Source organism: Eumetopias jubatus, unplaced genomic scaffold (assembly GCF_037043125.1).
Source record: "Eumetopias jubatus isolate StellerSeaLion01/CBP00866 unplaced genomic scaffold, mEumJub1_p1.0 scaffold_8, whole genome shotgun sequence".
Classification (NCBI taxonomy): Eukaryota; Metazoa; Chordata; class Mammalia; order Carnivora; family Otariidae; genus Eumetopias; species Eumetopias jubatus.
Genome location: NW_028274814.1, coordinates 84,738,463 through 84,752,288, shown reverse-complemented (window position 1 = coordinate 84,752,288; position 13,826 = coordinate 84,738,463). Strand labels below are relative to the sequence as shown.

General features: G+C 40.4%; 1 protein-coding gene across 2 annotated transcripts in view; it reads right to left on the bottom strand.

Annotated features, from left to right (window-relative positions):
* The window catches only part of RBMS2 (RNA binding motif single stranded interacting protein 2), a 65,307-nt gene extending 55,160 nt beyond the window's left edge, over positions 1-10,147 (bottom strand). The window contains exons 1-3 of one of the 2 annotated variants that reach the window (XM_028110918.2): positions 9,792-10,147; positions 9,624-9,691; positions 8,651-8,737 (exon numbers count right to left, since the gene is read on the bottom strand). In XM_028110918.2, coding sequence (XP_027966719.1) covers positions 8,651-8,716 — 66 coding nt within the window. In that variant the 5' untranslated portion in view covers positions 8,717-8,737; positions 9,624-9,691; positions 9,792-10,147. The remainder of the gene's footprint in view (positions 1-8,650; positions 8,738-9,623; positions 9,692-9,791) is intronic. The other variant, XM_028110919.2, reaches the window with a different exon arrangement.
* Positions 10,148-13,826: the final 3,679 nt, after the last annotated feature.

The window sequence follows — 13,826 nt, the reverse complement described above, 5'->3', positions numbered from 1 at the left end:
GGCTTTCAGTTCTGCAAGATGAAAAGAATTCTAAAGATTGGTTGCACAAAAATGTAATAAATTACTATTACATACTGTACACTTAAAAAATGGGTAGGATGAAGGGGCGCCTGGTTGGCTCAGTTGGTTAAGCGTTTGCCCAGGGTCCTGGGATCCTGCCTGCATCGGGCTCCCTGCTGAGCCTGCTTCTCCCTCTCCCTCTGCCTGCTGCTGCCCCTGTGCTTGTGTGCTCGCTCTCTCTGTCAAATAAATAAAGTAAATAAATAAATAATAAAACAATAATAATGCAAGGAAATAAATGAGAGCAAGTATATACAAATCTTGAATAAACAACTCTTTCAAGATATTTTACTGTAAAGGGAAGAAGAGAAATGCGACAGCAGCTGGAGGAAGAAGTGGCATCAAGAAAAAAGGCTTTTTTGGGGGCACCTGGGTGGCTTAGTCGGTTAAGCCTCTGCCTTCGGCTCGGGTCATGATCCCGGGGTCCTGGGATCCAGTCCCGCGTTGGGACTCCCTGCTCAGCAGGGAGCCTGCCTCTCCCTCTGCCCCCTACCCTGCTGTGCTCTCTCCCTTCCTCTCTCTCTCAAATAAATATAAATAAAATCTTAAAAGAAAAAAGGCTTTTCTTGATAAAAGAAATAACAGTCAAGACGTCTGGCTGGCTCAAGTCAGTAGAACGTGCAACTCTTAATCTTGGGGTCATGAGTTCAAGCTCCATGTTAGGCATAGAGCTTACTTAAAAAGAAAAGAAAAGAAAAGAAATAGTAAGTCCATTTATACATGCTGATGCATGATTATAATGTCATCAAATATTACCAATTCTCAAAATAACCAATAAAGTATATGTATTTTAAGATGAAGAACTCAAGGTCAGAGAGCCTAAGAAACTTGCAACTAGCCACACAGCTAATAATTCACAAAAGCCACAATTAAATTCAGATCTAACTCCATATTTCATGATTTGTATAGAATATACGATGCTGCCTTCTTTCATTTAACCTTAATTTAATGCCTAACATTAGCTTAATTACATTTATTAGAATACATATTTTTCGGGGGGTGGGGGGATGGGTTAGCCTGGTGATGGGTATTAAAGAGGGCACATTCTGCGTGGAGCACTGGGTGTTATGCACAAACAATGAATCATGGAACACTACATCAAAAACTAATGATGTAATGTATGGTGATTAACATAGCAATAAAAAATTATTAAAAAAAAAGAATACATATTTTTCAGTGTCTACTAGGTAGGCTTAAGAAGCTGTTATCAAGGGATGCCTGGGTGGCTCAGTCAGTTAAGCGGTTGCCTTCAGCCCAGATCATGACCAGGATCCTGGGATCGAGTCCCATAGAAGAGCCTGCTTCTCCCTCTGCCTGCCGCTCCCCCTGCTTGTGCTCGCTCTCTGACAAATAAAATCTTAAAAAAAAAAAAGAAGAAGCTGTTATCAGGTGTTTTGGAGAACAAACTGAATGCCACTGTCTCAACCTTTACAGGTTTATATTCCAATGAAGCTAAGACAATCACCTGATTCCAAAACTATGCAAAATTATATAAGTAACCATATATGAAATACAAAATATTAAAGAGGCTCAGAAAAAAAGTCTTCTTGAGGGCTGAGAGGTAGAGGAATTAGAAGCAGCTTTATAGAAGAGGTAACACTTCAGCTAACTTGAGGGATAGATAGGGTTTTGCAAGATGGTTTTAAAGGTGAGCTATTGAACAGCCACAATCACGCCTTAGCCCCAGGGCCTAGCTTGCTGGAGCTGTTTAACGAATGTGGGTGGAGGGAACAAACAGAAAGGCCATTCCAAAAGGAAGGGACAGCAACAACAACAAAGGAGCAGAGAGGCTGAATACTTGAGGCACAACAAAAACAAAAGGATCAGAGAGAAGGAACAAGAATAGGAACATATATATTTGGAAAATAAGTATCAAGGAACTCACCATGATTCTTTTTACATTTTGGCTCCCATATCTCCCCTCTTTAAAGAAAATGCTCTCGCTATCACCCCCAACCTCTTTCTGCCTTCATCTCATTTCTCTGTTCCCCATCTTTTTAAAATAACAACTTTATTGATTCATCATTTACATACCATGTAATTAACCCACTTATAAATTCAGTGGCATTTAGGTCACAGTTTCACAGCCATTACCATAATTAATTTTAGAACATTTTCATTACCCCAAAAGAAACCCAATACTCATTTCCAGACACTCCCCATTTTCCCCCAACCATCCCTTTCTCCCCTAGACCTAGGGAACCACTAATCTGCTATCTTCATAGATTTGCCTATTCTGGACATTTCATACTATTTTGTAGGAATGTGTCAGCATTCTATTCCTTCTTATTGATGAATAAAATTCCAAAACTTCCATCGTATGGGTACATAGAATATTTTATTTATCCATTTATCAGTTGGTGGATATCTGGGTTGTTTCCACTTTTTGGCTATTACGAATAATGTTGCTATAAACACTGGTGCACAGGTTTTTGTGTGGACATGTTTTAATTCCTCTTGGATATATACCTAGGACTTTTAAACTTTTTTTTTTAATTTTAATTTTTTTATGTATTTGAGAGAGAGAGAGCAGGAGGGGGAGGAGCAGAGGGACAAGCAGACTCCCCACTGAGCCGGGGGCCCGAGGGAAGGGTGGATCCCAGGACCCCGAGACCATGACCTGAGCCGAAGTCAGAAGCCTAACCGACTGAGCCACCCAGGTGCCCCGACTGGTTTAACCTTTTAAAGAACTGCCAAACTGTTTTCCAAAGCAGTTGCACCATTTTACATTCCCACAGTGTATGAAGAGTCCAATTACTCCATGTTATTACCTGTCTTTTTGATTACAGGCATCCTAGTGGGTGTGAAGTGGTATCTCATTGTGGTTTTGATTTGCATTTCCTTGATGGCTAATGATGCTGAGCACCTTTTTCATGGCTATTTGTGGATCTTCTTTGAAGAAATACTTATTCATATCTTTTGCCCATTTTTTAATTGGGTTCCGCTCTCCATCTTAAAGTTCTTAAAAGATTAGTCTATACACATCACCTATACTTCATTACCTTCTTATAATCATCAACCTACTATAATCTCACTTCTGCTACCAACTCTGAAACTGCTTGTCAAAATTGCCAACCACCTTTTCAGTGACAAAAATCAATGGGTATTGGGGCGCCTGGGTGGCTCAGTTAGTTGAGTATCTGACTCTTGATTTTGGCTCAGGTCATGATCCCAGGGTCATGGGATCGAGCCCCACATCGGGCCTCGCATTCAGCAGGGAGTCTGTTTGAGATTCTCTCTCCCTCTTCTCCCTCTGCCCCTTTCCCCACACTCTTTCACAAATAAATCTTAAAAAAAATAAAATAAATTAAAAAAAAATCAATGGGTACTCTTCAGTCCTCATCTTCCAGGATAAAACTCTATGGCTTGCACATCTGTATTATAATTCCATCTGACCTCTTAATCTATATTTTATGTCATCCTGTTTCTTGTCTGTATTTTTCTGTCTTACAGCATATTTTCTTATGGAATTAGAAATGTAGACCAGTAATCCAAGGGTATATCCAGAGAACTGCAGGTAAGACAACTGGGTAAAGCACAGTGTAAGTAATGGAATCAAGGGGGGTAGGTGGGGAAGATAAGCAAAGGCCAGATAGGGGCACCTGGGGGGCTCAGTCAGTTAAGTCTGACTCTCGATCTCAGCTCAGGTCTTGATCTCAGGGTTGTGAGTTCAAGCCCCGCAATGGGCTCCAGGCACGGAGCCCACTTAAAAAAAATTTAAAATAAAAATTAAGGGGCACCTGGGTGGCTCAGTCGGTTAAGCATCTATCTACCTTTGGCTCAGGTCAGGATCCCAGAGTCCTGGGATCAAGCCCTGCATCACATCCCGCTCCTGGCTCAGTGGGGAGCCTGTTTCTCCCTCTCCCTCTGCCTGCTGCTCACCCTGCTTGTGCTCTCTCTCACGATCTCTCTCTCTGTCAAATAAATCTTTTAAATAATAAAAATAATTTTTTTAAATAAAAAAAAAGAAAGGCTGGATAAATAGTGGGTACTGGGCTAGGGTTTGGGCTTTGTTTAGCAGGTAATATATAGCAATTAAATGTTTTTATACAAGAAATGCTCAGCACTAGGGCACCTGGGTGGCTCAGTTGGTTAAGCGACTGCCTTCGGCTCGGAGTCCCGGGATCGAGTCCCACATCGGGCTCCCTGCTCAGCAGGGAGTCTGCTTCTCCTTCTGACCCTCTTCCCTCTCGTGCTCTCTATCTCTCATTCTCTCTCTCTCAAATAAATAAATAAAATCTTTAAAAAAAAAAAGAAAAGAAATGCTCAGCACTAGACTGACTGCTGGGATGTTGGGAGACTGTCATGGCAGCAAATATAAAGTTATGGCGGGGGGGGGGGCCCTGGGTGGCTCAGTCAGTTAAGCGACAGACTCTTCTTTTTGGCTCAGGCCATGATCTCATGGTACTGAAATCAAGCCCCAGGGCGGCCACCATGCTAAGCACAAAGTCAGCTTGTCCCTCTCCCTCTGCTCCTTCCCCTGCTCTCATGTTTGCTCTTGCTTTCTCTCTATCATAAACAAACAAAAAATCTTTTTAAAAAGTCCTTTAAAGTTATTTGGGGCAAGGCAGGGAGAACTAGGAGGCAAGGAGATCATGTGGGATACCTATTATAGTTGTGAAGATAATCAGTAATGAGTGCATAAATTGGTGTAGTAGGGCTCAAAAGGTAAAGGAGGGATCAGAGGAAAGACATTACCACTAAACTTTAATGAACTAAGTCACCTTTATTACAGACAACAGAATAGCTGCCCCCAGTCAAGAGATGTTAGACCTAAAAGTTCTTAGTCCTCTGCTTTAAGTAAGTTTGATTTGATGGAAATTAGCTGAAAATGTTGTAAACACACAAAAATCATCCTTCCCTGTTAAGAATATAAACAATTATAGCACTGCTTCCCACTTTTTCTCTCCTGAGTAAATACTTAAAACTTTCACGTAACTCCTGCTTCTCAAAGAGTGAAGATCTGACAATACCCACCAGTCAGTTCTACTCCCATCATTGCTTCCAACTCCCTCCCCCACTGGTCTTCAATATGTTAAGATCAATAGGAAATAGAAATTTATGCAAAATAGGTTAGGCAAGGCAAATTATTCCAAGTTAACACAATCTCTCTTTTTTTTTTTCCCACAGGAAATAGTTGTTGATGCTCTGAGGAGTTAAATTATAATAACACATGCCAGGAAGATGATGTCAGGGAAGGCGTGGTTAGGCCCTTTACACGTCTGAGATTCCTTTAGTTCCAAACATTTCCTCTTTCAGTCTCACCTATACTCAAATCTCTCCACCAAGGCAACTCTTTGAAGCACTGAAAGTGTTGAGACCCTAGAACTCTGATCTTTTTATTTTAATTTTTTTAAATGAGCCAGAGAGTAATTGAAGGCCATTGAAACAGATGTTTTTAAAACAAGCACTACATTATGTTGCAGAAATCAGTCTTTGAAATCCACATTACCCCTTTCTGTGACTATTTGACTGCCAAAAAAAGAATGGATATTCAACACTCCATCTTGAGAAAGAATCTGCCTTTATTAGGAATTATACATTCGTTGGTTGCATTCCTATATTTACCACTGTCAAAAACAGCAAGAAAACTATGCCGTAGACTCCTCAGGTAACAACTTCCCTGACAAGTGAATTATACAAATATGCTTCAAAATAAAACAACCCTACTTTTTAAAGTCAAGTAAATAAAATTAATACACTTTCAAAAATGTCATAACATTGGTGTATAAATAGCTTTTGTGAGCTCACTGGTAATTACTTCTCCACAAACTAGAAGTGATGACTACAGTAAATTATGATATAAAAATTCTCCTTCGGGGCACCTGGGTGGCTCAGTTGTTAAGCATCTGCCTTCGGCTCAGGTCATGATCCCAGGGTCCTGGGATGGAACCCCTCATCGGGCTCCCTGCTCAGCGGGAAGCCTGCTTCTCCCTCTCCCACTCCCTCTACTTGTGTTCCCTCTCTTGCTGTGTCTCTGTCAAATAAATAAAATCTTAAAATAAAATAAAAATAAATTAAAAAAATAAAAATTCTCCTTCAAGAAAGCAGATCTCTACAAATCTATTATATCTAGATTTTTGGATTACATAAGGACAGACAATAAAAGCAGATATTTAGAATTTGTATTTTTCAAAAGTTTAAATTTTGATTGTCCTTTCTTTCAGTTTTTTAAACATTGTGGACAGGTCCAAGAACTTTATCACATAGACTTGATCTACTAGAAAAACTGAGTTCTTAATAGAAATGGCAAATAAGTCAATGTCAAAATTAAAACTTAACCTTGTCATAGAAAAGTCTAGTGGGATATATACACCAAATTGCTTGAGTTATTGAGTTATTCTCCTTGAGGGGTAGGATTTGGGTAAGGAACTTTAGGACAGGAAAGGAAGACTTAACTTTTTATTTTATATACCCCCTTATGCTACTTTTTTTATGGGCATGTCTTAAATTTATTACTAAAAACAAAAGTTATTTTAAAAATGTAACCTTGGGGGCGCCTGGGTGGCACAGTTGGTTAAGCGGCTGACTCTTGGTTTTGGCTCAGGTCTTGATCTCAGGGTGCTGGGATCAAGCCCTGCAATTGGGATCCACACACAGCGCAGAGTCAGCTTGAGACTTTTTCCCTCTTGCTCTGCCCCTCCCCTCTGTATGCATGCTCTCTCTCTCTCAAATAAATAAAATGTTTTAAAACATTGTGAAATATGTAACCTTGAGTGTAAAAACTTACAAATTACACGAACAAAACCATCTAAACACTCTTCCTAAAAGAGAAACAAACACATTAAGCACTACATGTCAACACAAAGACAAAGAGCAACATAGTAATGCTTTAAGTATATCCACTACTCACCAACCTATATATACACACAAGGAGTCGTGATGTCATCATAACACTGACCTGTAAGAACCCACACAATTCTTGCTTGCTTCTCAAACCTTACAAGTTATCAGAAGAGATAATGAGATTTGAATCCTAGTCCACAACTATACCTCTTTGTCCCCTATGGTATCCTAGATTTAGAAGCTGGTTAAATGTTTCCTACACTACAAGATGGGAAGGGAGTGAAGACAGCGAGAATATTTTAGATAGCACTGAATACATGAAACCCCTAGGAGGAAAAAAACTAACTTCTGGAATTCTTTTTGCTTTATTTTAATGGGTCTAGGTAACCTGAGAGACTTGAAGAAAAAAAAATTAAGTTTCATATAGTACTATATAAATTTTGAAAGGAATAAAAATAGATGAAATATCTTTCTGGGGGTGACCAGGTGGCTCAGTTGGTTAAGCATTTGCCGTCGGCTTGGGCCATGATCTCAGGGTCCTGGGATGGAGCCCCCAGCAGATCAGGGAGCCTGCTTCTCCTGTTCCCTCTGCCCCTCCCCCCAACTCATGCGCTCTCTATCTAAAATAAATGAATAAAATCTTTTAAAAAGTTCTATCAAAATTATATATTCATATGTGTATGTGTATTATTGATAACCAACAAACATATATGGACTCATTTCTTAAGGATATAAACAGAATGAATACCATTATAAACTGACACTAAGTGTTGTGGGTCTAAACATTTCCCCACTGCCTTGATCAGATACTTTGTTTAAATTACCTATAATAGTATCTTTAGATACATGAGAAAGCAGCAGCAGGAATCCTTCCCAAACCCTCCAACACTCCATCAGATGGGCAAAAGATCCCTACACATCCATGGCATCTTTTTTCTTCAAACAGCTATATGCCAAGAGAGAAGGTAAAGGGTCTTTCTCCTACAGTATGAAGTTCCTCCTAATCAGCACTGTGTGCCCTGAAATGCCAAGAAACTGTCAAGGATAGTCTCCGGTGAATGTGGGCATGACTATCCACCTCTCATTTGACTGCCCATGCTCCCAAGCATACCACAATTCTCTGGCAACTGTGGGTTAATCACAAAGACTCTAAGGATCCCTGCTGAGCCTGGCTTATCAGCAGAGGTCCAAGCACCAGCTCAGCAGCAGAACCCAAAGAATCACAGAGCTTTCCGCCTTAATTCCAAGGTACGATCTCTCTTAGGACTCCTTCCCTATGGGCTGGGTGAGGTAGGGTCTCTACCTAGTCTAGAAGAGTATACCCAGTTCTTGATGAAGCTGTTGTGATTTCACAGACTATATATTTCAGCTACCTGATAATGCTGGTGGAGTGGGCAGAAAGGAAGGGCGGGGGTGGGGGGTAGAAACAGTTCATCAAAAAGATAAAAATAACCTTGGAGGGAGTGGGCAAGGGACTAGGGTTTGAGATGACATATTATCCCAGTGGAGACTGGGTATTATCAGCAGGAAGTCAAACTAACTTAATTTCACAAAGATACAAACTTACAAGCTTGATTTGTTTTTAATTCCCCTGCCTTCTCAGGCCTCACACACAGGGACTGTAAACTGCTGGAACTTCAAAACCAGGTGAGAAAAAGATGCCGAAAGAAGTGGTGGAAAAGGGAGAGGCGCTGAGTGGAGAGAGGAATTCCGATCCCCTCTTAGGAAGAATGTTAAAGCCAAGGGCACTCCCGGATCCCCAGGAAAGGAAGTCGCTGGATTCCAAAAAAGCACTTTTCCCTACCTTCTTGTTGTTCTTGTTATAGCCAAAAGTCGAAATCCCAGGCCTGGAAGTCACTGATAGCAGCATTTTCTCTTTAATGTAAGGGAGCTGAGAGAGAGAAGAGGGAGAGGGAAAGGGAGGGGGAAGAGAGGGGGAAAGAGAAAATGAGAGGGAAAAGGGAGGGGGAGGAGAAAGGGGGAGCAAAGGAGCAAGAGGGAGAGGAATGGGGGGGCGGGTAGAGAATGAGCTAGGGCTGCTTGTTTACGTCACGGAGAGAAGTTAACCGAGAGTCTGAATGAGGCACTTCCACTGGGTCCTAATGCCCCAGATGTTATTTTATTTTTCACAGCCTTAGTAGTTAAAGCAGAAAGAAAAGTTCTTAGGTCTACCCCTTTCAACTCCACCCCTTTTCCAATAAGAGCAAGTTCTGATTCCTCTGAAAAGACACTGAGGATTTTTTTTTTTTTTTTTTGCCTTAGAGCTAGAAGATTTAGAAACAGCTTTCAAGCTTGATTTTAAAGGGGCCACTGGGACACACTGCCTCAGAGAACACGTGAGGACAACTATACTGAGAACGAATATGTGAGATGAGCTCAGGACTTTTCCCACACTTTATACTTAACAGTGGTCTTCATGCCCGAAGAAAGAACAAACGGAAGAGCTTGCCAGAGAGCTGAGACAGAGTATGGAAAGTAACTAGTTTCAGATCCTTAGATAGTTCTATTCATCTTGGGTCACGCCGATGGGCTAATGTCTCTCACTCCTTTCCAGATTCCCTCAGGCATGATTTCATACTTAAGAAGGAATTATCAAACTGGACTATGTCATAAATTTGGTGTCTAATGGTTTCCTTTCTTTCCTCCCAGCTTTACTGAGGTAAAACTGCCTACCTAGCAGTTTCTTCAACAACTGTAAGCTATCTTGTTTGACTCTTTACCCCACCATTTTCTAGTCTTCAAGGTCTACGAAGCTGAAACAATTAAGAGTTACTCACCAAACCTGGAATTTATGCCCAAACTGAAGTTCACAGAGTTGGAATGTTTGCTTCAAGTTGTCTCTGAGCTGTAGGAAAAAATTACTTTTAAAAAGCATATCCTTCACAGAGAAGAAAATACAAAGTTCTTAGGCAAGAAGAACCTAACACAGTTGAGACAACACTCACCTCAGTTTCCCAAAGTAATGACCTGTGGAAGTAGCCTTAATAAGAAACTTGTAGAAAACCAAAATTCAAGAACAATACCCAGTAATTCCTACCAATCCAAATGAAACAGGGATGTAAAATCAAAGCCTTCAAATCCCTTCTTCAGGTCACCTTCTGCCATCACAGATACTCTCTCAAAACACAAATTAACCCTGTCTCCTTTGCCACAACAAAACTTAAGCCCAAATCCTCCCTTAAATGAAGCCCCAGTCTCTCTTCTAGTTTTCTGGTCACCTTTTTGCTCTGATAATGGGACAGACGGGACTAACAATCTGCAGAGTAAATACACACATACCACACACCACCCCCAACCTCTAACTTTCATTTCCAACAGGACAGGAAGTGCCTGCTCAGCTCAAGGGACACAGGAAGGGTGGGAACAGCCTCAATGTGGGAGCCGCAAGGGAGACTGGAAGAACAGCAGCCAAGTGCAATACATAAATTACTAAAGGCATCGCTCAGCGCTACCATATTTTTTTAAAGTCCCTTTTCTGCCCTCAGAGATTCTCATTCATTATAAGCCAAGTCATCCTTGCCTTTAGACCCTTCGTTGATTTCTTCTCCCTTAGCCTAACAATGTGGTACAAAAACCTTAATCTCTAAGACCTGATTTCTAATGGGGTTTATAAAGCCAGTCAAACTATTTTAATTTTTTTTAAAAACTCTAACATTCTCAGGGTGTTTTGTTCTCCTACTTTATTTCTTGATGCTCAATATTTTAGAATTTAAAATAGAGGCACCTGGGTGGTACAGTCAGTTAAGTGCCCGACTCTTGGTTTTGGCTCAGGGCATCATCTCAGGGTTGTGCTCCGCCCCCCCTGGGCTCCAAGCTCAATGGGGAGTCTGCTTGAGATTCTCTCTCCTCTCCCTCTGCCACTGATGCTCTCTATCTCTCAAATAAATCTTAAAAAAAAAAGTTAAAACCATGAGTTTTAGAGAGAGACAGACCATGAGTTCAAATGCTGACACCATCATTATTACTTATGTGACTTTATGTCAAGGTACTTAACATCTCTAAATCACTCATTTGCAAAATGGAGATAAAACCTACTCCATTAGCCTTTGGAATCAAATCTAAGTTCCAGTTCAGTTCTGTCACAAACTGAGGGACACAGAAAATTACCTCACATGTCTGTTATCTTTTCTCACCTGTAAAACAGGATAAATAAAGAGTATCTATTTCCTAGAATGGTAGTGAAATAAGACAATACATATAAAGCCCTTAGGAAAGTCTTTGGCACTTGGTAAACAATAGGTATTAGCTCCATTATGATTAATTACTCTACTATCTCCCAGTTGTATACCCTGTGGGTATTGTATAATCCAGATTGGATGATGTGAAGTGAATATTTCCAAAAACTAGTATCTTAGTTACATTCAAAAGATGATAGATACTAGGGCTAGGCAGGCTAAACTTTCTAACTGGAAATACTGGATAAGAAGTTTCAGGATCATCCATCCAATTTCTTTTCCTTCTCTCCATTCTATAAGCAAACAATCTGATCATTCAGAAATTCTTTTTTTTTATTTTTTAAATATTTTATTTATTTATTTGAGAGAGAGAATGAGAGAGAGAGAGAGAGAGAGCATGAGAGGGGGGAGGGCCAGAGGGAGAAGCAGACTCCCTGCTGAGCAGGGAGCCCAATACGGGACTCGATTCTGGGAGTCCGGGATCATGACCTGAGCCGAAGGCAGTCGCTTAACCAACTGAGCCACCCAGGTGCCCTGATCATTCAGAAATTCTTTTTTTTTTTTTAAAGATTTTATTTATTTATTTGAGAGAGAGAATGAGATAGTGAGAGAGAGACCATGAGAGGGGGGAGGGTCCGAGGGAGAAGCAGACTCACTGCTGAGCAGGGAGCCCGATGCGGGACTCGATCCCGGGACTCCAGGATCATGACCTGAGCCGAAGGCAGTCGCTTAACCAACTGAGCCACCCAGGCGCCCTCATTCAGAAATTCTTAACTTTGATCTGGAAATTGGTGGAACATCTCTTATCCCTAGAAAAAAAGGAAACAAAATAATATAGAATCACAGCTCACTAGATACGACACCCAGCTCCCATTGCTCTAGAGTCCTACTACTCTGAGAAACAGAAATAGATCTAGAAAAAAGAAAAAGAAAAAAAAAAAGGATTTTCATGCATCCTAAGATTTAATACAATTTCTCTCCTCTAAAAGTAGACAGTATCAGAAGGAGATTGGAAGATGGCAGCAGAGTAGGAGGACCCTAGGCTCACTCATCCCACAAATACAACTAGATAATTAAATCATCCAAAGTACCCCAGAAATTGACCTGAAGACTGGCAGAATAAGCTCCACAACTAAAGGTAGAGAAGAGGCCACATCAAAGAAGCTAAAAAAAAAAAAAAAAAAATTGCACTCACATATATTTAGTATTCATAAAAATTCTCAAAAATAAAATAGAGGGATACCTGAGTGGCTCAGTCAGTTAAGCGTCTGTCTTCAGCTCGGGTCATGGTCCCAGGGTCCTGGGATCAAGTCCCACATCGGGCTCCCTGCTCGGCGGGGAACCTGCTTCTCCCTCTGCCTGCCACTCCCCCTGCTTTGTGCTCTCTCTCTCTCTCTCTCTCTCTCTGACAAATAAATAAATAAAATCTTTTAAAAAAAATAGAAACTAAGTCCAAATGAATTTCATGTTCGTATGATCTGGGAAAATATTAGGTATTACAATAAATTTAAGGATATTGATTTAATTAAAGTTTTCAGGGGATGCCTGGGTGGCTCAGTTGATTAAGCATCTACCTTCAGCTTGGGTCATGATCCCAGGGTCCTGGGATTGAGTCCTGCATCAGGCTCCCTGATCAGCAGGGAGTCTGCTTCTCCCTCTGCCTGCCACTCCCTCTGTTTGTGCTCTCACTTTCTCTCTCTGACAAATAAATAAATAAAATCTTTTTAAAAAAAAGTTTTCAGGGATACCTGGTTGGCTCAGTTGGAGGAGCATGTGACTCTTGATATTGGTGTTATGAGTTCGAGCCCCATATTGGCTGTAGAGATGACTTAAAAAAAAATACAACCTTTTTTTTAATACAATCTTTAAAAAATTTTTTTAATTAAAAAATAAAAAGTAAATTTTTAAAAAGTCTTCAGTCTTAAAACTATAGAGTTATCAGCCTTAAAAGTAAAACTTTTATTTTTCCTGTAGAAAGGAAGGGAAAGGAAAGGGAAAAGGGAAAGGAAAGGAAAGTAGGGGCACCTGGCTGGCTCAGTCAGTAGAGCATGGCAATTCCTGATCTGGGGGTTGTAAGTTTAAGCTCCACACTGGGTATAGAGATTACTTAAAAATAAAATCTTTAAAAAATATAAAAATAAAAATAAAGTAAAAGTAGACAGTCTATCAGATAAAAGGGAGATAAAGAAGAATCCAATTAAATTCTATTTTATGTGAGCTAATAAAAAAACCTAGGTTTTTATAGTCTGTCTAATAAGTTCAGGGACCTAGAAGTAAAATGACCTGGATAAGAAGTTTCAGGATCATCCATCCAATTTCTTTTCCTTCTCTCCATTCTATAAGCAAACAATCTGATCATTCAGAAATTATTTTTTTTATTTTTTAAAGATTTTATTTATTTATTTGAGAGAGAGAGAGCATGAGAGGGGGGAGGGTCAGAGGGAGAAGCAGACTCCCTGCTGAGCAGGGAGCCCGATGTGGGACTCGATCCTGGGAGTCCGGGATCATGACCTGAGCCGAAGGCAGTCGCGTAACCAAAGAAGAACAGCAGCCAAATGCAATACATAATTTTAGCCTCAGGATGCTAAAGGCTAATTATGTCAAGGAGCACCAACAAGACTGCAAACTACATCCTTTACTCTGGTAAGTATATTTTTAAAAGAGGTTATGGAATTTTGTGGAAGTGACAGAGAATGTAATAGAGTTCTATGGTTAGATTCAGGAGACATAGGAGAGGTGGAAGAATCCTATTTCTTCAGTGTGTTTGACACCCATGCCCATCTCCTTTGCCCATTATATTACCCA